At 37.5% G+C, this 25068-nt stretch overlaps 1 protein-coding gene across 2 annotated transcripts; it reads left to right on the top strand.

The window, feature by feature from the left end:
* The first annotated feature begins 430 nt into the window (after positions 1-430).
* On the top strand, positions 431-24768 carry LOC131154411 (pentatricopeptide repeat-containing protein At1g63330-like). Of its 2 annotated transcripts, none has more exons than XM_058107166.1 (5): positions 431-3270; positions 22737-22778; positions 22862-22976; positions 23116-23193; positions 24294-24670. In XM_058107166.1, the coding sequence occupies exon 1, from the start codon at positions 881-883 to the stop codon at positions 3065-3067; it is 2187 nt and encodes a 728-aa protein (XP_057963149.1). In that variant the 5' UTR covers positions 431-880; the 3' UTR covers positions 3068-3270; positions 22737-22778; positions 22862-22976; positions 23116-23193; positions 24294-24670. The 2 variants fall into 2 exon arrangements, 1 of the variants encoding a protein (XP_057963149.1); XR_009136432.1 differs by lacking the exon at positions 431-3270 and adding an exon at positions 21868-21968 and having other exon boundaries at positions 24294-24768.
* The last annotated feature ends 300 nt before the right edge of the window (positions 24769-25068 follow it).

Genomic DNA, 25068 nt, shown 5'->3' on the forward strand with positions numbered 1-25068 from the left:
CACAAATCCCATGATTTCCAAACCAAGTACTTCCCAGAATTTATCCACTGAACCAACAAAGTAGAGTCACATGCAATCTCCAATTGGTCAAATCCGAGTTCTTTACATAAATTAATCCCTAAAATAATCGCCTTCAATTCAGTCGTGTTATTTATTCCATAACCCAATAATGAGGAAAAAACTGCTATATAAGGAAATGTTTTACAACAAAATAAGATAATAAAATGATTAGCAACATTTAGTTGCTGGAAAACTAGACTATTGAATTTCTATAGTTTCAAATTTTTTTTTTTATATTTATCTTTATATTTTATTTACAACAAAATTGAAATTATCGGAACTATGACTATTTTACAAATTTGCTACTAAAATAGGAAGAAGAAGAAATGAATTTTCAGGACAAGTATGAAATGTCTGTAGTAAAGCGGGCACCGTTGACACAATTACCAGAGAGAGAAAGAGAGAAATCGATTTTTGTTGCTCATCGTCGGGGATGGGCGAGGCTTATCTCCGGAGTAGCACAAGAAACTCATTTAACTCAGGACACATTCTGGTCTCTGAAATTCGTTAATCGTCATTTTTGAAGCTGACTTTGATAAGAGGCAGTGTTCAGATGCCCAGCCAAACAGTAAGAGCCTGTGTGCTCTGTCACACGAACATTCGTTATCTGAAATCTTCTGCTGAATTCTTGGGTTTTGTATTGTGATTTTTTATCTTAAAATTTTTTTTAGCGGTCTGAATCAGTGTCATCCTCTTGCTTTTCGGTGCCATGAGTTCTCAGGATAGCTTTCAACTCTTCCCATGTTTAATTTTTCATTATCACACTACTTACTTTTGCGGGGGAATAATTATAACTCGTCCATGAGCTGCTTCTGCTCCGATGGCCGTAAAGCTCTCACGTTTAGCATTTTTCAAGACAATTCCCAAATGGGCTTCTGTGAATGCGCGCGTTGCTTCGTTTTCATGCGCAAACCAAATCCAAAATACCTCAGAAGACGACCACACTCCGCACAACACCTCAGATTTTGAGGCCAAGATACAGTTTCTGAGGAACAAGCTTAGCCCAGATAATTTAACCCGCGTTTTGGATTCCACGAATGATTTGGGTTCTGCACTCAAGATATTCAAATGGGCTGCCCTCCAAAAGCGGTTTCGTCACACCCGTGAAACCTATTGTTCCATCATCTCGAAATTGGGGATGAATGGGTGCGTTCAGGAAATGGAGGGTTTCTGTGCTGAGATGGTGAGGGAGAGATGCCCTGGTTTAGAGGATGCTTTTGCTGCTTTGATTGTTTCATTTGTTAGAGATCATAGGGTCCAAGAAGCTATACGGGTTCTTGTAGCCATGAGTTTGGGTGGCTATAAGCCCAATGTAGTTGTGTTTAATTTGTTATTGAGTGCCATTGTGGAGGAGAGAAGAGATTTTCAATCCGTCTTGTTTGTTTATAAGGAGATGGTGAAAGCGGGGATTGTTCCAACTGTTGATACCTTGAATTACTTGTTGGAGGCTTTGTTTGGCATGGAGCAGATTGACTCCACTATAGGTCAATTCAGAAGAATGAACAAGAAAGGGTGTCATCCTAATAGCAGGACCTTCGAGATAATTATAAGTGGTCTTGTTGTGAGAAACCGAGTTAATGAAGCGACTACCATTTTGCATGAGATGTTCGAAGCTGGATTTGAGCCTGATTTGAGTTTCTATACCAGTACAATACCTTTGTTTTGTTCAGCGAATAAACCTGAGCAAGGGATCAGGTTGTTAAGAATGATGACCGCTTCTAAAATGGTGCCAAATTCCTTGCTTTATGAGGTCCTAATTCATTGTTTGTGTGAGAACCTTTATTTGAAGGATGCGATTGGCATTCTCGAAGAGATGATAGAACATGGTGTAATTGTGGTTGCTGATGTGTTTGTAAAAATAATAGAATGTTTCTGTAAATTAGGAAGGTTTAATGAGGCCAAAGGGTTTTTGGAAGAAAAACATGTTATGGAAGCTTTGCCACATAATGCATTGCTTGGTGGTTACTGCAATGCTGGTGACATTTCCATGGCACAAAGTGTATTTGAAAAAATGGTTGAGAGGAATATGGCTGATAGTGATTCTTGGAACATTCTTATCAGATGGTTTTGCGAGAATTCAAATCTTAGAAAAGCTTATGAAACTCTTGGTAGAATGATTGTAACTTCATTCATCCCTGATTATGCTAGTTACTCTGCTCTTGTTGTTGGCAACTGTAAATTGAATGAGTATAGGTGTGCCATGGAGCTGTTCCATCGTATTCGTGGCAATAGTTGGGTTTTGGATTCTGTGTGTTATGCTGAGTTGCTTGGAGGCCTTTGCCAGGCAGAAAAACTTCAAGAAGCAGCTGAAGTGTTTTGCTATATGTCAAGCAAAAGATGCAGCCTTCAATCCTCCTCATTTGATATGTTGATTGAGGGTATCTGCATAAAAGGAGAGGTTGATAGAGCAATCAGGATGCTACCATTGGCTCGTTATTCTGGAACTCCTTGTGCAAGTGCCACTTACAATACTATTATGCTTGGGCTTTCTAGAACGAAGAGGGGAAAGGATCTCCTAGTAGTGCTTTCACAAATGCTGGTAGATGGTTGCATTCTCGATGTGGAAGCATATTGTATCCTTATACAAAGCATGAGTGCACAAAGTCGGGCTAAAGATTGTACTTTGTTCTTCAATATGATGGTTAGGGAAGGTTTTGTGCCTGATTCAGAAACACTAGCCTGTCTTTTGTCATGTTTGGCTGACCATTCTCAGCTGCATATGATTTTATCAGCAGTAAATAAACTTGCCTGTGATTTTGATATTCTTAATTCATCGACTTTCAACATACTGGTTAATGGTCTTTGGAAAGGGGGTTATGAGAGGGAGGCCCGTCAATTGTTGGACTTAATGTTGGAAAAGGGTTGGGTCCCAGATTCTATTACTCATGGACTATTAATTGGTTCTGGTGTTAGAGAGGAAATGGATGGAACAAGAGTGACTGATAAAAATTCTGTGAAACAAGATATAGTAAGCAACATACTGGCTGAGGGCTTGGGGAAAATGTGACAACCTCACTTTTCAAAAATGGCATGATGTTTGGTTGTTCCCCTGTTGGGCAGGTGCTCCTTAAAGGAATGACACTGAAGGATAGCAACTATTGTTGCCACTCTTGAGTTCTATAGGGCATTGATCCTGCTTTTCAACCTAGTTTTGTGGTTATGATATCTGAGAAATCAGCAAGTTCTGGTGAGGTGATATTGAGAAAATAGGTTAGTTTTCATCTCTTTTTCTGCCATGATTGATTTCGCAAGATACTAAAACACTGAAACATCCTTGTATATTCAAATATCAAAATTTCTTTGAAATTTTAAAAAATTCTAAGACATTATGAGTTCAATATATTCTTGCTTTGTTTTTTAATTTGATTGTTATTGACTTGTTGTGACAAGGAGGTCCATCTTCTGTTACCACTAATCTATTATCTTGTTTAGGCACAAGATGCCTCTAAGATGATTATACAGTAAGAGAGGATTACTTTTAAAATGTTATAATGAATCACACATGATTGACAGAGAAGCTCTTTGTGGTTGATTGGTCTCTTTCTCAGATTTTCTCTTGCTCCGATTCAGCCTAACATGAAACAGCATACAGGGTGTGGTATTTACTGTCTGATTACCAATTAAGAAGGTGGGGCACAAAAGGGTGCTCAGCATCTCTTTGGAATAAGACAATTGCTTACTATGTTTCTATAGTTTCATCAGATTTATCATGAATTGCAACATTCTGTCCATACAACCGGTTCATTTGTTTTCTCACGTATTGGACTGCTTTGTCCATATGATCTGTTCACAATTTTGCATTATAAAGTCCGAGAACATGGATTACTAATTCTCAGAAACAGGCATATCAAATAAGTAACAACATCCGCTAATCATTGCCATGTATATGTAACTGTGGAATGTGATGTAATGAGGCTATTAAGAGTTAGGATTCTGTAGGTACAAGATGTTATCTGTTATTCAATATATTCTCCTTTTTCCATTCGCTTAGTGTATTCTACAATGGGAAGCAACATAGAAAAATGAGTGGAAGTAAGTAACTAATATTTCCTTAACAGTTTTGATCATCAAGCATAACTTCCAATTAAAGTCAATAACTCAGTCAGGCATCAACTTGTTTACATTAATTATGTGTTTGACACAGACTTTTGAGGTTCAAAATCACTTTCATGTTTGAGAAAAAAAGCTGCACTAAATGGCTCCTAAGATTAAACAGCAACACGATGGGGTAACTGATATCTAAAACTACACAAGGATGCAATAAAAATGAAAGAAAGATGGCTTTTTTCAGGCAATCAATCTTGCCCCTTTGCTTCCTTCTGTAATGCGCACAATTCTTTATAATTATAAACTTGGTTTCAGATATATTTGTGAATTATTTCCTTAGACTGCTCTATGCGTGCATATGTGTGTTTGATGACAAAATTCTGACCCTGGCTGCCCAATGCCATAGTGTGGATCAGCAGGGCCAATGCTAATGATGCCCATACTTCGTTTAATACTCCCTTTGCGTCTGTTAGCAATCATTCCTAGAGTTTCATGCCCTCATGTTTTTCCTTCTAAACAGATTCCCTGGGTAACTCTAATGGGATCTTTGATGGTTATATTAGTCATTTTGCATTATTTGTGTGTTAGTATTATGTTAATAAGTTAGAGTAAGGTATCATGATCATTGGTATTCACTTGAAATATATTATAAATGGAGGGAGAGACCAATCATTGGGACTAGGTGATGTAGAACAAGAAGACCTTGGGAAGATAGCTAGAAAAATAATTAAGAAGAGTTGGTTAAGGAATTGTGGAGTTAAGTTAGTAGTTTATTATGTGTGGTTAGTAGTTTAGTATCTGTGTTCAGTATTAATTAGTATAGGAGTATGTGTATTTGGGGGTTGTTTGTAATATTTGTGTAAAGTAGGGGTATATTTGTAATGTAATGTTGTTTTAGCGGTTTAAGTATAATTTCATGTAAAGAGGTTTCTTATAAATAGTGTATGAGAGCCATGTTGTAGGCAGTTATTGATGAATGTGAATTGAAGTGAACGTGAGTTCCGCACCTCATATCTCCTCTCTTCCCCCTTCCCCTTCCTTCATCTCTTCTAATTTCTCCGTGGCTGGAGAACCTTGATGCTGCTCCTGCATCATTAGTTGATGTAGGACAAGAAGTAAAACCTTGGGAAGATCCTTGCTGGAAAATAATTAAAAAGAGTTAGTGAAGGAATTGTGGGGTTAAGTTAGTAGTTTATCATGTGTGGTTAGTAGTTTATTATCTGTGTTCAGTATTAATTAGTATAGGATTCTGTGTATTTGGGATTTGTTTGTAATATTTGAGTAAAGTAGGGGTATATTTGTAATGTAATGTTGTTTTAGGGGTTTAAGTGTAATTTCATGTAAAGAGGCTTTCTTATAAATAGTGTATGAAAGCCATGTTGTAGGCAGTCATTGATGAATGTGAATTGAAGTGAACGTGAGTTCCCCCCCTAGTATCTCCTCTCTTCTCCCTTCCCCTTCCTTCGTCTCTTCTAATTTCTCCATGGCTGTAGAACCTTGATGCTGCCCCTTCATCATTTGGTACCAGAGCTCAACCACGATCTCTTTCTTCCATTTCAATTCCCCCATCTTTTCTTTTCAATATTCTTCTTCCTCCCTCTTCTTCTCTTCTTCCTTTCCCCCACTGTTCTGCAACTTCTGTCTCCCTCTGTTGCAACTTCTTTCTTTCTCTCCTTTGTTCTGTAACTTCTGCTCCCTCTCTGCTGCTGCTTCTTCTTTCTTCTCTTCTTGTTCTCTGGTTTTCTGTTCTGATCTCCTGCTCTGTCTCTAATCCTTTGTTGCCCAGCAGCCTTTTGCCCTCATCTTCTTATCTGTTTCTCTTCTCCTTCTTTTCTTCTCCTTCTCTTAATTCTCTCCCATAATTCTTTCACCTCTCTCATTTCTGAATTCTATGGCTATCTCTTGGCAGTTTCTGGCAGTTTCTGTCCAGCAACTCCTCCAACCTCCCATCTTATTCTTTTCTCTTCCATAACTCTCTCAACTCTCTTTCTCATTTCTAATTCTGTGGCTGTCTCTTGACAGTTTCTGGCAGTTTCTATCCAGCAACTCCTCCAACCTCCCATCTTCTTCTTTTCTCTCCTGCAGGTTTTTAACTGTCGTCTCTCTCTCTCTCTCTCTCTCTCTCTATATATATATATATATATATATATATTTCTGAATTACAGTTAAAAAAAAGAAAAAACTGAAGCAGTTCTGCTGTTTCTAAACTTTTCAGAAATTTCAGTCATGTCCCCAAATCTCAAACACCACTTTCCAGCGACCGTCCTGGAACACCACCCAGACCACCAAAAACAGAAACCCCGGAAACCCTTCCCTCAAAATTTTATCGCCGTCTGACCACTGGAGGAACCCCACCTGCTGGCCAAAACTTCTGCAGCTGTTGGCACTTCGAAAACTCTCATCTCCTGTGCTTTTCTCATTACACTGTCAATGGAACAGTAAACAGCAAAGTAAAAGATTTCTTTCCGTACTTCAGCCCACAATTATTTTCTTATTTTTCAATTCATTATTTGTACAGTTAGCATATATTTAGTTTACATGTGTAGGGCTTGCCAGATTATAGTTTACATGTTTAGGGCTAGAATCATGCTAGACCTTATTTACTTTCCATGTATAGCATTCTTGTAAAGTCTATATGTGAATTTATGTGTAATCCCAAGAGGGGGGAGGAGTGAATTGGATATTTTAAAAATCGTAGTCTTTAGATTTCAATTTTGTAAAAACTTACAACCACACATGGACAAACTAGGTAACAAGCAGTTTAGTATTTCTCAACTTATCAATTTAATGTGTGACTTTATCAAGCAAACAATATTACCTAATTACTTAACATACACAACAAACAAATAATTAAGTGCAAGCGGAAATTAAAAGAGTTAAGGGAAGAGAGATGCAAACACGATTTTTACGAGGTTCAGCCAACCCGGCCTGCGTCCTCGCCTTGGGTAGTTTACCCAAGGATTCTACTATACTGCTCCTTAACGTGGGATGGAACTTCCCGTTACAATTCGCTGCTTACAAGAGACGTAGTTATCTCCTAATCCGCTGCTTACAAGAGGTGTAGCTTCCTCCTCACGATTCACAAACCAAACCGTTAATACAAATAATGAATAATAAATTTCTGAACACTCAGACACTTCTCAATAAGCGAATGAGTACAATTAGTTTAAGCACTCTTATAAGGTATAATATGAAGTTCAAGAGGGAATATAATTTTCAATGATGTAAATGAAAAGTATGATCTTTATATGAAAGATATATATGTACGAGGTGCTTCAAAGATCTAAACTTTATTCAATATCTCCCAAAAATGATACCTTAAAAAATATGCTTTGGAGATTCTAGGGTTTGCTTTCAAATAACTTTTGTAAGAATAATAAAATATAAAATCTTTGAATCAGAATATAACTTTGAATATCACAAAGATTTAATCTCTTGTTTTCAAATACCTTTTGCAAAAATAATATTAAATCTTTTGAATAAAAAATATGCCTTTGGATATTACAAAAGATTTGTTTGAACAAGTAAATATGTGAGATTTGAGTTCTTGCTCCCAATATAAGATTTTAAATAAAAGAATACGGGAATAGATGAGCTTATAAGAATAAGATTGAATGCTCAATAATAAAGTTAATCAAACCTCAAGATCAAACCAGTTTTTCGTAAGATGATATGAGTGTAAGCACGTGGATCTTGAAGATGATCTTGACGAATGCCCAAACTTGATGTGAATACGTTGAAAGTAGGCAAAGCTTAGCAAAAGTTGTTCCAAAGTTGTGCTAAAGTGTTATCCTAGGGTTTAGAGTTGGTATATATAAGTATTCTCGTCCTTTGATCAATTTTCAACTGTTGGATCATTTAATTAAAAAATTTCTGTCCGTTTCTATGCTGAAGCGCCGTTTTGCGCTACGAACTCGTCGATGAATGTTCGTACCAGTCGACGAATTTCCTTTAGTCACTCGTTGACGAGAACAAGGGATTCGTTGATGATTGGGCTGTTTGAGATTTTTATGGTTTTGGTATTTTCTCATCGACAAGAATAGAGAGTGTTTCGGCGACGAGTGACCTTCAATCATTCATCGACGAGACGAGCTGCCCTTTATTCAGCCCGATCCAACCTAGGTTAATACATATGAATATGTCATGAAAAACATGCATCCTAGGTCAATTTATATGACATTTTGAGCTTCGCATCATATCTTATGAGTTATGCAAATACAATCAAACCTAATGCGAATTACTACTGAAAATTTGGATTGCTTTTATCCTTCTGCTCTTCGGCTTCCATGGATTGAGCCAAATGGTATGTACTTCGTGTTACTCGTGGCTTCCATAGCGTGCTTACCATCTGTGCATGCTAAGTCATGATCCTGTTCAAAATCTCAATACACAGGTAAAATACCAAGTGAATTGTCATTATCAAAAAAGGATTGGACTCATAGAGCCAATACTATATATAATATACAAAACTCTAGGCCAAATTATTCAGCCATTCACACAATACTTTGACATGGATCAGAGCTAGCCGACTGCTAAGTTTTTTTTCCCCTTTGAATTTTTTTTGTCTTCTCGGTTTCGTGGATGTTGTGTTTTTTTTTTTTTTTTCTCTTCTGGAATTTTTTGTTCTCTGTTCTTTTGGTACTTCTATGGCTGAGTGGTTGTCGGCACAGTAGGTTTTCTGGTTTGCCATTTATTTTAGTGTAGGCAACAACTTTCTGTTGCTGTTCTTGGTGCTTCTCTGTCTCAGCACAGTCGACAAGCAGGCAACAACTTTCTGTTGCTGTTTGTGACTCTCGGCAAGCAGGCAACAACTTTCTATTGCTGTTTTTGGTACTTCTCTGTCTCTGCACAGCAGGTTTCTGTCCTTGTGATTCTCGGCACAACAGGTTTCTTGGTTCAAGATTTATTTTTTTAAGTGCAGGAAGGTTGGTCTTGGTTCTCTCTGTTTTTGTTTCTGGTGCTTCTCTGTCCTTGTGATTCTCGACGTAGCAGGTTTTTTTTTGGTTCAAGATTTATTTTTTAGTGCAGGCATGTTGTTCTTGGTTTGTTTTGTACCTGTGTTGTTTATTTTTTGGGCTTCTAGATTTTTTGGCGGTCTTTTTCTTTCTGTACATTTTGTTTTTTGGGCTTTTCGATTTTCTCCTTTATTTAGCATGGACTCCGCACTTGTGTGTGCCAAATTTACGGGTAACAATTATTCTACGTGGTTCATTTATTTTTTAGTGTAGGCATGTTGTTCTTGGTTTGTTTTGTACCTGTGTTGTTTATTTTTTGGGCTTCTAGATTTTTTGGCGGTCTTTTTCTTTCTGTACATTTTGTTTTTTGGGCTTTTCGATTTTCTCCTTTATTTAGCATGGACTCCGCACTTGTGTGTGCCAAATTTACGGGCAACAATTATTCTACGTGGCTTTTCAATTTGAACTTTTCCTAAAGGGAAAAAATCTTTGGGGTCATATTGATGGCATGGATTGTGTACCCAATCCTGATAAATCCAAGAAGTCAATGGCTTGTCCTTCATGGGTTGTGCTTGGTGCCAAGGATTCAGCAGCTTGTCCTTCATGGGCTGTGCTTGATGCTCGGATTATGTCTTGGCTTCTTGGCTCGGTTGTGCCACATATTGTCCCCAACTTGCGACCAAATTACACCGCTCAATTCGTGTGGACTTACTTAAAAACAATATATATCATCAAAATAACGGTGCTTGTCGTTTTCAGTTAGAGCATGTGGTTGCCATGTTTCAACATGACAGTCGTTCCATCCAAAACTATTATTCGGGGTTTTTGACTCTTTGGAGAAAATATTCTGATTTGGTTACTGCGAATGTTCCTGTTGCCTCTCTTCCCATTATTCAACGTCTTCACGAGACTAGTCGTCATGATCAGATTCTTGTGAAACTCCACCCCGAGTAAGAATTTGTTCGCTCGTCTCTGCTGAATCGCTCTCCTGTTCCTTCTTTTGATGTTTGTTTTGGTGAGTTACTTTGTGAAGAACAATGGATTAGTACTAAAGTTACTTTGGCACAATCTCATGGTAGTTCAGGGTCTGTCCCTGTGGCTTATGCTGCTCAACGACGAGGACTGCTTGTGCATTCTAGCACCTTGCAATGTTTTTGCTGCAAAGAATTTGGGCATATCGTTGCTAATTGTTTCAAGAAATTTTGCTCTTATTGCAAGAAGAAGGGTCACATTATCAAAGACTTTCGTATCCGCCCGCAGAATCGTCAGGCCCAGGCATTACAGACTTCAGTTATTGTACCCCCCACAGTGACTTTTGCGGCCCCTAGCTCTTCTTCAGGTGACTCCTCTGTTCCTGCACCTCCTAGAACGAATTACTGCACACTTGACAGATGCTAATTTCGGCATTATTAGCAATGGGGCTCCAAGGTAACAATTCTACTAAACTCTGGTATGTGGACTCGGGCGCCTCTAATCACATGACGAATAATCCCACTACCCTGTGTCATGTTCGGCCCTATGGTGGTCAATATGCTATTTAGACTGCCAATGGCAATTCTTTGCCAATAGCTGCTTTTGGAGACCTCTTCTAAGTTCACTAACGTGTTTCTTGCTCCTCAGCTTTCCAAAAATCTTAATTCTGTTGGTTAATTAGTTGATAATAATTGTGCTGTTAATTTTTTTGTTAATGGTTGTATTGTGAAGGACCAGGTAACGGGGAAGCCGATCACGAAGGGACCTAAAGTGGGGCGCTTGTTTCCACTACCTTTTCCTGTTTCAGCACGTTCTCTAGTTTCTTCTATTAAGGCTTTTGTTTGTAATAATGTTTTAGATCTTCGTATAGTGTGGCATCGTCGTTTAGGCCATCCCAATACTCAGATCTTATCTCATGTATTGAACTCTGGTTTACTTGGTAATAAAGAACGTTCTTCTTTATCTCTTGAGTGTGCCTCTTGCAAACTTGGTAAAAGCAAAACTCTTCCCTTCCCTTTGCATGCTAGTAGAGCTTCTCAGTGCTTTGATCTTATCCATAGTGATGTTTGGGGACCTTCCCTGATTAGTTCACATGAAAAATTTAAATACTATGCGACTTTCATTGATGATCATAGAAAATTTACTTGGGTCTACTTTCTTCGCTCTAAATTTGAGGTTTTTCATGCTTTCACTGAGTTTTTAGTGTATGTTGACAATCAATTTTCTGCTTCTATTAAGACATTACACACATATTCTGATGGTGAATATGTGTCTATTGAGTTTCAGGAATTTTTGGCTTCTAAAGGTATTATTCATCAACATTCATGTCGTGCTACTCCCCAACAGTACGGAGTAGCCGAACAAAAAAATTGTCATCTCGTAGATGTGGTACGTACTCTCTTGCTAGAATCCTCCGTTCCATCCTTTTTCTGGGTTGAGGCTTTGAAAATTGCTACTTGATTAATCGTTTACCTTCTTAAGTCCTACTCATGGAGTCTCCCTATTTCTGCTTATTTGCTAAGCAACCTAATTACGATAACCTCCGTACCTTTGGTTGTGTATGTTTTGTTCATTTACCTCCTCATGAGCGACATAAATTATCTGCTCAATTTGTTCGATTGTGCATTCTTGGGATAAAGCGTGTGTCAAAAGGGATTTGTTTGCTATGATCCTACATTACATCGTGCACGCATTTCTAGGAATGTTATTTTCTTTGAAAATCAACATTTCTTTCCTGTGTCCTCTGTACCCTCCTCTTCTATTGTGATTCTCCCCTTCTTTGAGGAGTAGTTCTAGGATCCTCATCAAGTTAGTTCTTGTTTTAAACCAGGTATTGTGTATATGCGACGCTCCCACCCACAGTCTCTTCCGGTAGCTCATCCGATATTTGATCCTACCACGCTCCAGACTCAGTTAGTTGCAGCACCTCTAGAGCCTTTGGTTCGTCGCTCTTCTCGAGTGTCTGTACCCCCAAATAGGTATGGGTTTCCCTCTTTAAGTGTTGGCAATTCTGTTTCAGCTTTTACTGCTACATTGTTCAATTTAGATATTCCCACATCCTACTCACACGCTGCCAAGGATGATTGTTGGCGACAAGCTATGCAGGAAAAAATTGCCGCTCTAGAGGCCAATCACACCTGCGACATTGAGCCTTGTCCTCCCACCATTGTTCTTTTGGGTTGTAAATGGGTTTACTTAGTCAAGGTCCGATCTGATGGAAGTCTGGATTGTTACAAAGCTTGCCTTGTTGCACTTGGGAATAATCAGGAATATGGCGTCAATTATGAAGAGACCTTTGCTCTAGTGGCTAAGATGACTACTGTTCATACAATTCTGGCTATTGCTGCATCCAGCGATTGGCCACTACATCAAATGCATGTCAAGAATGCTTTTCTTCACGAGGATCTTAAAGAGTGTATTTATATGAAGCCACCCCCGGGCTTGTTTCCCTCTCCAACTTCACATGTGTGTAAGCTTCGTTGCTCTCTTTATGGTCTCAAACAAGCTCTGAGGGTCTGGTTTGATAAATTCCGCACCACTTTATTGCATTTTTCATTCAAGCAGAGCAAGTATGATAGTTTCTTCAAAAATCAGACATGGGTATTGTTGTTCTTTTGGTTTATGTTGATGATATTGTGATTATTGGTTCCGATTCTGCTTTACTTGCTCAGCTCAAGACTTATCTCTCAGAGTCCTTTCATATGAAAGATCTTGGGTCTCTCACATATTTTCTTGGTCTTAAGGTGAATCGTAGTCCTTTAGGTATTTCACTCACTCAACATAAGTATGTTAGTGACTTGGTGGTCACAGCTGGCCTTCAGAAGGGTACTTCTGTTGATACTTCCATGGATTTAAATGTCAAGCTTCGCAAAGAGGAGGGTGACTTGTTGTTTATACTGGAAGTTGGTGGGTTGTCTTGTCTATCTCACCATTACTAGACTAGACATTTCTTTTGTTGTACAGCAAGTTAGCTAGTTTCTTCATACTCCTCGTCATCTTCATTTGGCTGCTGTCCGTAGGATCATACGCTATGTTCAGGGCACTTCCGCCTATGGTTTATTCTTCCCTGCAGGCAATTCTACTCGCCTTGCTACTTATAGCGATGCTTATTGGGCTGGTTGTGCGGATACGCGTCGCTCCATCACTAGTTGGTGTGTGTTCTTAGGTGATGCATTGATCTCTTAGAAGAGTAAGAAGCAAGACAGAGTTTCTAAATCTTCGACGGAATCTGAAGCAAGATAGAGTCTCTTGGTGTGTCTTCGCCTTGCTACTTATAGTGATGCTGATTGGGCTAGTTGTGCGGATACGCATCGCTCCATCACTGGTTGGTGTGTGTTCTTAGGTGATGCATTGATCTCTTGGAAGAGTAAGAAGCAAGACAAAGTTTCTAAGTCTTCGACGGAATCTGAATATCAGGCGATGTCTCTTGCTTGTTCTGAAATTATTTGGAATCGAGGTTTGCTTGCTGTGCTAGACTTTTCTGAGACCCCTACACCTCTACATGCTGATAATACGAGTGCTATCCAGATCACGACCAATCTTGTCTATCATGAGCGCACGAAGCATATTGAAGTCAATTGTCACTCTATCTATGAAGCATTTGAAGCTCGTGTTATCACTCATACTTCCACTGAATTACAAATTGTGGTTATCTTCACCAAGGCTCTCACTCGTTATCCACATTGCTTCCTAAGTAGCAAATTGATGCTTGATAGATTATAGTTTACATGTATAGGGCTAGAATCATGCTAGACCTAATTTACTTTCCGTGTATAGCATTCTTGTAAAGTCTATATATAATATACATAACTTTAGGCCAAATCATTATGCCATTCACACAATACTTTGACAAACACCGCCACGGCCAATAAACTCTGCATCCCTTGATCTCCCCTCAACCCAAGTTTCATTACCGGAGGTGCCTCATTGGCTGCGCATGCGCCCCACGCGCCGGCGATCTGCAACTAGGAAACTTTCACAGTTTTCTGCAATTTCCAGTCTCATGAAAAACTGCCCAGCCAGGATATTTTGGGTTTTCTCCATGAAATTTTGATCTGCAAGGAGATAATTTTTCTTGTGGACGCAACATATTGCAAGCAAGGGTGATAATTTGGCATGAAACCCTAGAAATTGCCACTGGAAGCATTAAAAATCAGGTTTTGTTGCTGTAATTTGTGAGTTTTGTGAATTTGTTTCATTTCAGCAGGACAATCAATATCAAGGTGAATTAAAGATAGATTTTTTTTTTTTGGTGAGAAAATTGGGAGTAAGGCTTGTGGGAAATTGTGTTAAAGGCTTGTGATATATAGCTGCAGCATATGTATATGCATAATTTAGCAACATGGTGACAAATTATAGGAAAAAGGAATGTCATTTGCCAAATTTTGGGTGCAATTTTGAGCTTTTTAACACCATTCTCAAATGCAGAGAAAAAATATTTGAAAAATCATCATTGAGGGAAGATGTCCAATGAATGTGGTTTCCATAAATGGAGTCATTTGTATGCAGCTTCATCCGGAACCTCACCTAGAGCTTTATGTGATATCTTGGGTTGTTAACTCTATTGTACATGTTTATGAAATATGTTTGGTTCCCATCCAAATGGGTGAATATTTGGCTAATGTTTGGTGTGATATCCTACCTATGAAGATTGGCCATGTACTCCTTGGTTGGATGATTTAGGCGTTACTCAAGGACATGAGAACACATATGTCTTTCACTGTAATGGGAAGAAAATCGTTTTGAAGTCCTCTCTACCAATGAACCAAGACAAAGAATTAGTCATAATTACTCAGCTTGAAGACAATACAAGGAAGGAAATTAATGTGTTTGAAGACATCCAAAGTCCTTCAAGCATTCCTATTGTAGAGTTTGTCATCCCTAATGAGTTCATTGATGCTGATTCTCAAGTCATGTTTATGGTGCTGCCAATGGAACTTGGTTTCTTGCCTCCTTCAAGTGTTGGCTTTCAAAAAGTCCAAGTTTGCTTCTCCCTTTTGATCCTCCAATATTTCAAAATTTAAGGCCGAATTTTTTCTAATTGAGGGAGAGTTGATGTAGGACAAGAAGTAAGACATTGTGAAGATCCTTGCTGGAAAATAATTAAGAAGAGTTGGTTATTTAATTATGGGGTTGAATTAGTAGTTTATTATGTGTGGTTAATAGTTTATTTTCTGTGGTCTGTGTTAATTAGTATAGGATTATGTGTATTTGGGGGTTGTTTGTCGTATTTGTGTAAAGGGTATATTTGTAATGTAATGTTGTTTTAGGGGTTTAAGTGTAATTTCATATAAAGAGGCTTTCTTTTAAATAGTGTATGAAAGCCATGTTATAGGCAGTTATTGATGAATGTGAATTGAAGTGAAAGTGGGTTACCCCCTAGTATCTCTTCTCACCTCCCTTCCCCTTCCTTCATCTCTTCTAATTTCTCCATGGCTGCAGAACCTTGATGCTGCCCCTGCATCACTAGGTCTTCCATTCTAACCAATTATTCAACATGTTATCAGCGCATGATTTTGAGACCTAAATCCTAATTGTCACAGCCACCATCAAAACCGAAGCCTATAACACAAAATTCGCTGCCTTTCTACCATCATAGAAGAATTTCCAGCAACACCATAGCCTTGAAAAAGCAGCTTCTAGAAGCCAAAGCAATTGCCGAAAAGTTCCTGGGCGACACTGCCAGTTCAGGAGCACAAAAACCACTGTTGATTTTGCAAAAGAAACACTAGAGTCACCCACAAACATTGCCGATCCCACTGAAATCCCATCTCCAGAACTTCTTCCTTGCACCCTCACGCGTTGGTCGAAGGCACCATGTGCTGGTGCATAAAACTAATTTCAGGCATGTTTCTGGCCTAAATTCATCCAATAGTACTCAAACCCCTCTACAAACATATTCTTGAAATTTTTGTTGATGTCTTTTGTTAAAGCTTGATATACATTGTTAGTTCACAACCTAATAGCTTAAGTTTTTAGCCTTTTAGGTAAAGTGGTAATCTAACATGATATCATAATTGGTTACTAGGAGGTCCAAGGTTCTAGTCTTGTTGTCTGCGTTTGTTGTGTGCTTTTATAAAAATATTATTGTGTACCCTACTATGGGTATGATTTATCATGTCTTTATCTCTTCACGTGCTGTTGGGCTGCACATGCGAGGGAGGAGCTCACAACCTATTAGCTTAAGCTTTTAGGTAAGTGGTATTTTAACATCTTTTGTCCAACGATCTTACTTTTTTTAGTTGCTTTTGTGTGGAACCTGGGGGATGGTTGTTTGATGCTTCCCAAAGCTGTTTCTCAATGTTTATTGAGTTTATTGGAGCCTCAAATGTTGGTGTTTCCTGTGTTCTTTGATTCGTTCATCGTGTTCTTCTAGTTTGCATTAGTTGTTGAAGGTTGTGTGTGTTGGGATGGAGTTGGTGAATTCCAAAAGCAAGTTGTTTGCTGTGTATTTAACATCTGATGCTCTATCAAGGTGGTATGTGTTTTGGGATGGAGTCCCCAAATCCCAAATGTGTATTCGCTCGTTAGTCACTTGTACTAGTGAACAATGTACTATAACTATCTTAGAAGAGGAGTTGCTAGGTACCACTTTACCTAAAAGCTTAAGTTGTTAGATTGTGGACTAACAATGCATATCAAGCTTTAATAGTCCCCTACACATGCAGCCCGACAACACCTAGAGAGATGAGGATACAATAATTTTTTAACAAACTCACATTAAATGCGGGACCCAACATACACGGTAGCTTTGTGCACCGGGCTGACCCCCGCTTTTTTTTTACATTAAATGTGGGCAACAAGACCAGAACCCGGGACCTCCTGGTAACTAGCTCTAGTAACATGTTAGGTCACCACTTCACATAAAAGCTTAAGCCATTAGGTTGTGGACTAATAATGCATATCAAGCTTTAATAGGAGTATTCAAGGTTCCTATAGTATTAGGCATCCCAAAAAACATTTCATCACATTGCATCTTTTTCTTAGAAAAGTAGTCATACTATCTGTATGTCATTTGGTATCTCTCCTACTAGTTCATCGGTTATGATTTTGCAGCTATTGACCATATGACAAGTGTCACCAATTTCTTTTCTACTCTCTAGTATTCTAAAAATCTACCTCAAGTTATTGTTGTTGATGGGTCTGCTACAGCTGTTAAGGGGATAGGAACAGTAAATCCTACTCCCTCCATGTTTCTTTCCTCTAATTTGTACATTTCGAAATCCCCCTTTAATTGCATGTTTGTTAGTAAAATTATAGTCACTAAATCGCTCTATAACCTTCTTTCCTAATTTTGTTCTTTTCAGGATCTGAAGATGAGAAAGATGAGTGATACATGACATAAGGCTAGCAGACTTTACTCTTACACTCCTCCTATTGCTTGAAGTGCCACTGTCATACCACATCAAATATATTGTTGTCTTGGTCAATCATCCTTGGACAAGTTAAAACAGCTAGTTCCTACTTTGAATTCTATTTCTAACCTTGAATTTGGGTCTTGTTAATTAGGAAAGCATCATCATGTTCCATTTACCTCCTGAGTCAACAAAAGAGTTGTTAGCCCTTTTATGTTAGTCTATTATGATGTTTGGGGTCCATGGTTTTAAATAAAGGCCGTGACCATTACGTAACATCGCTTCGTAATGGTTTTTTGGGTTACCGATACCATTACACACCGCAAAATTGGTGGGAAGAAAAATCATAGTCGTAGCGGCCGTTACGGACTGCAACCATTACGTAAAGGCTCTACGGCCGTTACATAACCGCTACAGGACTGTTACACCAAAAAAATATTTTATTTTTTACTTTTCCTTCTCACTTTTTCCCTCTCTTTCATATATCATTCTCAATATACCTAGTGGCAAGAGGGGGAAAAGATTATAATGAGGATAATAATGATACAAAATTTACTACTTTAAATACTAACAATAGATGCATTAATTAACAATTTGAAAATACTAACTTGTTAAGAAAATATTTTATTTTGATAATATTAGTAATGTGATATTTATGTTCTATATTTTTCAACTTCAACCTTCTTTCTTTTCTAGCTATTTTATATTTGTATTATTCGTATCTCTTATGTGTCTAATAGATTAATGGAGTGTATAATGTATTTTGTTTTATTAATTTATTTAGCACACATAAGAATTTATTACAGATAAGAACAATGAGAAGTATAAATACGCACGCACATGTAATTTTTCTATCAATGGTGGTTTAAAACAAATGTAAACTCGTTGCTCTTACCAAATAACTTAGTTACACGAACTAAAGGATCCAAAATACACTAAAACTCTTTCTAAGAAGGGCTAAAAGCTTAAAACATGCAAGTATGCTAATATGCACAAGGTTGTGCATGCTTCAAAAAAATTCGTGGTCGTCACATTCGCTTCCCATTATGTAACATGCGCTACTCCCGCTTCCCGTTACACCCATTACAGTTACGTTACGCTACCTGCTACCATGATTTAAAACCATGTTGGGGTCCTAGTCGTGTCACATCAAGGTTGGGGTTTTTGTACTTTGTTAATTTGTTGATAACTACTCCAGAATTGGCTTTTGTATTTAATGAAAGATTGTTCTCGTTGTTTAATATCTATCTTTTGCTCTAAAAAATGAGAACTCGGTTTGATATGCTAGTTAGGATACTTCATAATAAAAACATAATAATGCTAAGGAGTACTTAAGTACTCAATTCATTACCTCTATGACTAAAGTCATGCTCCATTAGTCATCTTTTGCCCACACTCCATAGAAAAATGGAGTTGTTTTTAGAGTGATGTTCTGCTCACTGCTTGCTCTCTCATCACTAAAATACCATCTTCTATCCTTGGTGGTAAACTCCTAGATTCTATTATCTTCCCTAATGCTCCTTCATTCTCCCTTCCTTCTCGTATATTCGGCTGTATGTCCTTCATTCATTAGTTAAATTTAGGAAGGGATAAGTTGGATCTTTGTGCTATGAAATATATTTTTCTAGGTTATTCCTATACTCAAAAAGGATATCAATGTTATATCCTTGCTTTACATTGATTATTTGTCTCTGATAATGTCACCTTTTTTTATCCTACACCATACTATTATGATTCCTTGAGTGTTGTTGACCTTGATGAATTGTTGCTTGGATCATCTTAGTTTGCGAGTGTACTCTTAGTGACTCAAGGGAGAAGAGCCTTCTCCGCTTCCACTTCTATGCCACTAGTTCCCTCGTCAAATGATCCTATTTCTCAAGTCGTTGATCCTCTTATTGTTGTTTGAAAAGGTAAACACACTTCTACCTAACATCGAATCTCTCATTTTGTTTGGTATGCTTTCTTATCACCCTCATACTATTGTTTTTGTTAGTACTTTGTCTCTATCTTCTGTTGCTCTTCCAAAATCTATTTCTAAAGCCTTGTCTCGTTTTGGGTGGAGGAATGCTATGATAGAAGAGATGCATGCACTACAGGATAATGATACTTAGGAGTTGATTACTCTTCCTCCTGATAAGTCTATGGTTTTTTGTTGTTTGATGTACACCATGAAGGTCGATCTAGATGGTTTCATGGCTTGATTGAAGGCCCACTTTGTTGCTAAGGGATATACTCAGGTGTATGGTTTGCACTATTCGCCAAACTTGCCTTAGTATGTTTGTTCATCTCCTTAGCCACCATCCATCACTGGTGTCTATATCAATTAGAAGTTGAGAAAGTTTTCTTATGTGGTGGTCTTCAAAAGGAGGTCTATATGAAGCAATCACCTAAGTTTGTTGCTTAGGGGGAGTTAGGCTTATTGTATCGGCTCAACAGGTCGTTATATGATTTAAAACAATATCCTAAGGCATGGTTTGGTCGATTCAGTGTTATAGTACTTGAGTTTGGCCTTTGATGGTGTGTAATAGATGATTCAATATTTTATCATCATACTTTATTCAATAGGATTCTATTTATTGTGTATGTAGATGATATTGTGATTAATGGTGATGATGATCAAGGTATTTAGAGCCTAAAGCATTTCTTGCAAACTAAGTTTCAGATCAAGGATTTGGGACCATTGAAGTACATCTTGGGTATACAAGTATTAAGATCTCATATAGGAACCGTTTTGTCGCAGAGGAAGTATGTTATTGATCTTTTAGATGAGATTGGGATGTTGGGATCCAAACCCATTTATACACCTACACATTCTAACAATAAGCTAGCGCTAGATATGGGTGATTTGTTGTTCAATCCAAGACAATACTGGAGACTTGTTGGAAAGCCGAAATTATCTTATGGTCACCCAGGCAGATATATCTTTCGCATTAGGGGTTGTAAGTTAGTTTCTTAACTCTTCGAGAACAAGTCACTGGGATGAAGTAAGCCGCATCTTGAAATATCTTAAAGGTGCACTTAGAAGAGGTATTTTATATCAGGATAGAGGTCGCACTCATATTCAGGGATATACAGATGCAGATTGGGCCGAGTCACATTTTGACAGAAGATCCACAATCAGCTACTGTAACTTGGTTGGCAGTAATTTGGTTTCTTAGAGGAGTAAGAAACAAATTGTGGTGGTTAGGTTAAGTGCTAAGTCAGTGTATAAGGCCATGACTCACATTACATGTGAACTTGTTTGGCTGAAGAACAAGTCGGAAGAACTATGTTTTCCACATTCTCAGTCTATGGAGATGATGTGTAATAATCAAATTGCCATTCATATTGCCTTCAACCCCGTTTTCCATGAGCAAACAAAACACTTTGAAATTGATTGTCACTTTGTTTTGGAGAAACTTGTATAGAATCTCATTTCCACCACTCATGTGAAGTCTGATTTGCAGCTTGCTGACTTATTTACTAAAGCCTTGGGAGTGGTTGTGTTAAATTCATTTTTACAAGCTAAGAGCATGTAGTATATATGCTTTAGATTGAGGGAGAGTTTGATGGTTATTTTAGTCATTTAGCATTATTAGTGTGTTAGTGTTATGTTAATAAGTGAGAGTGAGTAATGGTATCGTGCTCATTGGTATGTACTTGACATATATTATAAATAGAGGGAGAAATCTATCATTGGTATTAGGTCTTCCATTTACCCAATTACTCAACCGGATCTAAAAAAGACTGGTGCAATGTTGGCGACATCTTTGTACAACTTATATAATTTTTAAGTACTATCTATGAGATTTGCATGAGGTGCGCTGCTGTCGGTGTAGAACATATCCTCATTTATTTTTATTTTTATTTATTTATTTATTTATAAAAGAATCTTTAGGGAGTAAGTTATTGCTTTATTGGCAAAGATTGCATGGGTGAGTTATTGCCAAAGATCTTTTTGCCTCTTCCACAATAGTAAGTTGGGGAGTCCAGCTAAGTGCTGTGAATGATTGTGGAAGGGAAATGAATGTTGTTGCAATATTATGCCTGATTGAAAATTTTTCTGCAAGAGTGGTGAAAGTGAATTTGAGAATTATTTTTCAAAACTTGAGTAATTTTGCAATGGTAAATTTGCTGAACTTTGTTAGTTTAAATATCTGATATACAATATTGCTGTCAGATACACAATCAGGACCCAAGTTATTAATGTGAAAAATGCATTTACTAGCTTTTAAATTTAGATGACAATGTGTGTGCATGTAAGCATATTTATACATCAATATGTTAACATCTTTAATATGATTCTTGCTAACATTTAAGAGCAACTGAATAAGCTCTGCATGGTAACTTTAGCTAAAACGGTGATCAATATCATATGTTATTAATTCAACTGTTCAGTGATTATGTTGTTTAATTCAATCTGCTGCTTGAAGGGGCAGTCTGTCTGATATTAGCATTTATATGTTTAATAGTATCCTTGGTATTTGCAGAGTGTACAAATTTACCTTGGAGTTGCATAGGAATTGACATAATAAATATATTAATGATATCTCCATAGAAGACATTCTAGAGCTGTGGATTAATTTGATCCAACAATTTGGTAAGGTCATTGAATGGGTTTAATTTTATGTTTGCTGCTTATGATTTTCTTGTGGCTTTACAGTAATATTAGAATGTAACCTTAATACGATGCTCATATCTTAATTCAAAAAAATACAAGAACATTACATCCTCTGATTGGCCAAGAACCAATGAATGATAAAATATTTGTTGCATACATCCTAGACTGTAAGCCAGTTCCATTATGGTAGGGACCATGCTTGGGCATGTCAGTTCAATTGCAAGCTGTTAAACAGATAATGAGCTGTCCCTTTGCTCAATTCTGATTCTCATAGAGTTGTGGCATAAGCTTTTTGTAAAGTTCAGAAGTTCATCACCTGATGGCCTAACTATTGTCACCATAGGGAGGCTGCATTTTGAATTTCTTTGGGGAATTAGCAACAAAAGAGGTTTATTTAAGCTTGCATTGCAACCATCCTCTTTCATTCTTTAGGTGAATAGATGGCATAATATATTGTTTTCTGTTTGTCTATAGCTATAATTGTTCAATTTTGTTTTTCAACTGGAGTCTCTAGTCTCTGCATATGGGTGTCTCTTCCTTCATACAGAAGGTACTCGAGGGGGCTGTGTTTTGCATAACATTTTTGTGCAATAATGCTGTCGTAGATGTTTTCTACCTTTGTACAAAACCCCATCCCATGATCTCATCTAGGTTTCCTCTCTCTCTCTCTCTCTTTCTCTCAGTTTGAAGCTTCTAGCATGCATTTCTTATTCTTCTTGATCTCATTTGATGTTTGATTTCTCTCAGTGGTGATTCCTGCTTATATAAGTCCACTGCCTCCATTTCTAGGTGAAAATTTAAATCCCCTTTTGCCCCCAAATTTCCGCCTTTTTAAATGCTACTCAAATAATTTACACTTTAATTTCTTGCAGCTTCATAATTTACTTCAGTGCCATGACCAGTGCCATATGAAGAACATGGGTTTGGAATGCTGAATGGCTTTATCCCATCCTCATATGCTAGACTATCATCCACAATAAAGTTGAGGTATTTGGCAGAGTAGAAAAATTGGATAGTATGTCATATGAACCATAATATTAATAAATATATATATATATATATATATATTTGTGTTTTTCAGTGGATGTATGCTATTAATTAATTGCATCTTGATTCCTCTGTGCAGCAACTGAAACTCGGTCCGTATTATCACTCAAGAAGGCGGACATAGATGAGCAGGGTGGTGGTGTTCTTATTTGAAAAGGTGAGTCGCCTCAGTGTTCAAACAAGTGCTAAAATGCTTGCGTAGAAATAACTATCTCTAAATGTACTCAGAGGAGTGACCGATTCACCTTGATAGCAGTTTGTGCTTTTTAGCCTTCTTTCTCTCTCTCCAGCATAACTTTGGGGCTTGGGAAATTGGCTCTGGCTTTGTTGAATAAATACCAAGCATAACAAAATTCAATGAAAGATTTGACTTTCTCCAAGGAACTTTAGCCATTAACTTGTGGGCATCTATACTATTTTGAATGTAGGAAAAACATAGAAAAAATTAGTTATAAAATCAATAAGTTATTGAGCACTGGTCAACAGTGATTGTGCACTTTGAGCTTTCTTCAAATGGATTTGTTTTCCATCTAAATTAATCTTTGTTTTTAATTCTCATCAAAATTTTCTCCCCACTTTGCTCTTAGAACTCTTGGTTGTTTTTGATTGCTTGATTTCAGATTTATCTGATCCATCCGTTCTTAACTTACAAACTGCATAAGCGTCTCTCCTAATCTGGGAAAATATTGCTTCTCAGCTGGGGTGGACCTCCTTTGACTATATGGAAAGATCTTTAATACTCATCACCAGGCCAGGTGGTCCTTGTCTGCTTACTTCCTCTAATGGTCTTTGCTGTTAATGATGTTAGGTGGGAATGCATTCGAAGTTGACTATGGCCAGCTTATAGATTGTCTTCACACTAGAATTGTGCATATTCTTGATGTACATTAAAGAGCAATTTAGATTGATTTTTTTTTTTTTTCTGAAGTTCCTTTTGATAAATTTTAGTTTTTAATATCTTGAATCTAAGTTTCATTATAGTTGGAGTGGACTAATGGAGAACTATCATTTTTGGTTCATGTGTATGGTACCTGGTACTGCACGGGCCATTATCTCTATATATTTGTTGGATTGGAAATTTTCATTTTTCCATTTGTCAATTTTTTTAATGCAAGCTCAACTTCGTTATATCTATATTTACGAATAAATTTCATATATATATATATAGTTTTTTCCACATTTATTATTTCCAAGTTTTAGTCTTGGTTTTTATTAAATAGCTTACTATAGTAACTTCATCATTTTTTTTTTTTTTAGGTATCTTCTGTTGAACCCCCAGCCATCGTTTACAACATCCATTGATTTCAGCAAACCCTCCAAAAGCCATTGATTCTGGAACCTCCCCAAAATTCTTTGTATCTGGCCAATATGTAACCGGTTGTTTTCAATGGTGGTCGTGGATGAGGGTGGAGAGGTGGTGCATGGAGAGTGGCCCAAGCGAAGGAGCGCGGCGGGAGGTCCTCAAAGAGGAGGGCAGCGTTCAAATTTTCAGTAGGACCTCCTCATCTCTATGGATGTAAATGAATTATATCTTTTCTAGAAACTGTATCCCTTTTCTTATTTCCTATCCCCACCTTTTTTTTTTTCTATGCTCAACTCTTCTACATCTATAAATTTTCCACAGTAATTTGATCGTTTGATGTGTAAAATCATGGAGAAAGATAAAAGCAGGGTAGTATTCTCAACTGTAAGGAAATCTAGGACGTCCTTTTCCCATCACCATATCAATCATGTTGCATCCTGTTAAAGATTTCTAGAACTGCTGAAGAAAATGAACATTATGGGTGATCATAAGAGTTGTGGCATTAATAGCCTCTCAATGATAAACCAAGGAAGCCCCGAAAGAGTGGTTATGTTATATTTGGTTGAGAATGGAGTAAGGTACACCTATCGTGTAGCTACAAAATAGTTCATAAAAAAAATACGATAGCATTCGGCATTGGCTTTCTTTGTATCCTATGACATTCCTATATGACGACTACTCAATTACCCTTCTGCTTCCTTTTCCAAACAAGATGTAACCTTATCTCAT

The sequence above is a fragment of the Malania oleifera genome, chromosome 4 (genome assembly GCF_029873635.1).
Source record: "Malania oleifera isolate guangnan ecotype guangnan chromosome 4, ASM2987363v1, whole genome shotgun sequence".
Lineage (NCBI taxonomy): Eukaryota > Viridiplantae > Streptophyta > Magnoliopsida > Santalales > Ximeniaceae > Malania > Malania oleifera.

What these genes read in the sequence shown, in the direction of transcription:
- LOC131154411 (XM_058107166.1), top strand. Translation starts at nt 881, where the DNA reads ATGGCCGTAAAGCTCTCACGTTTAGCATTTTTCAAGACAATTCCCAAA.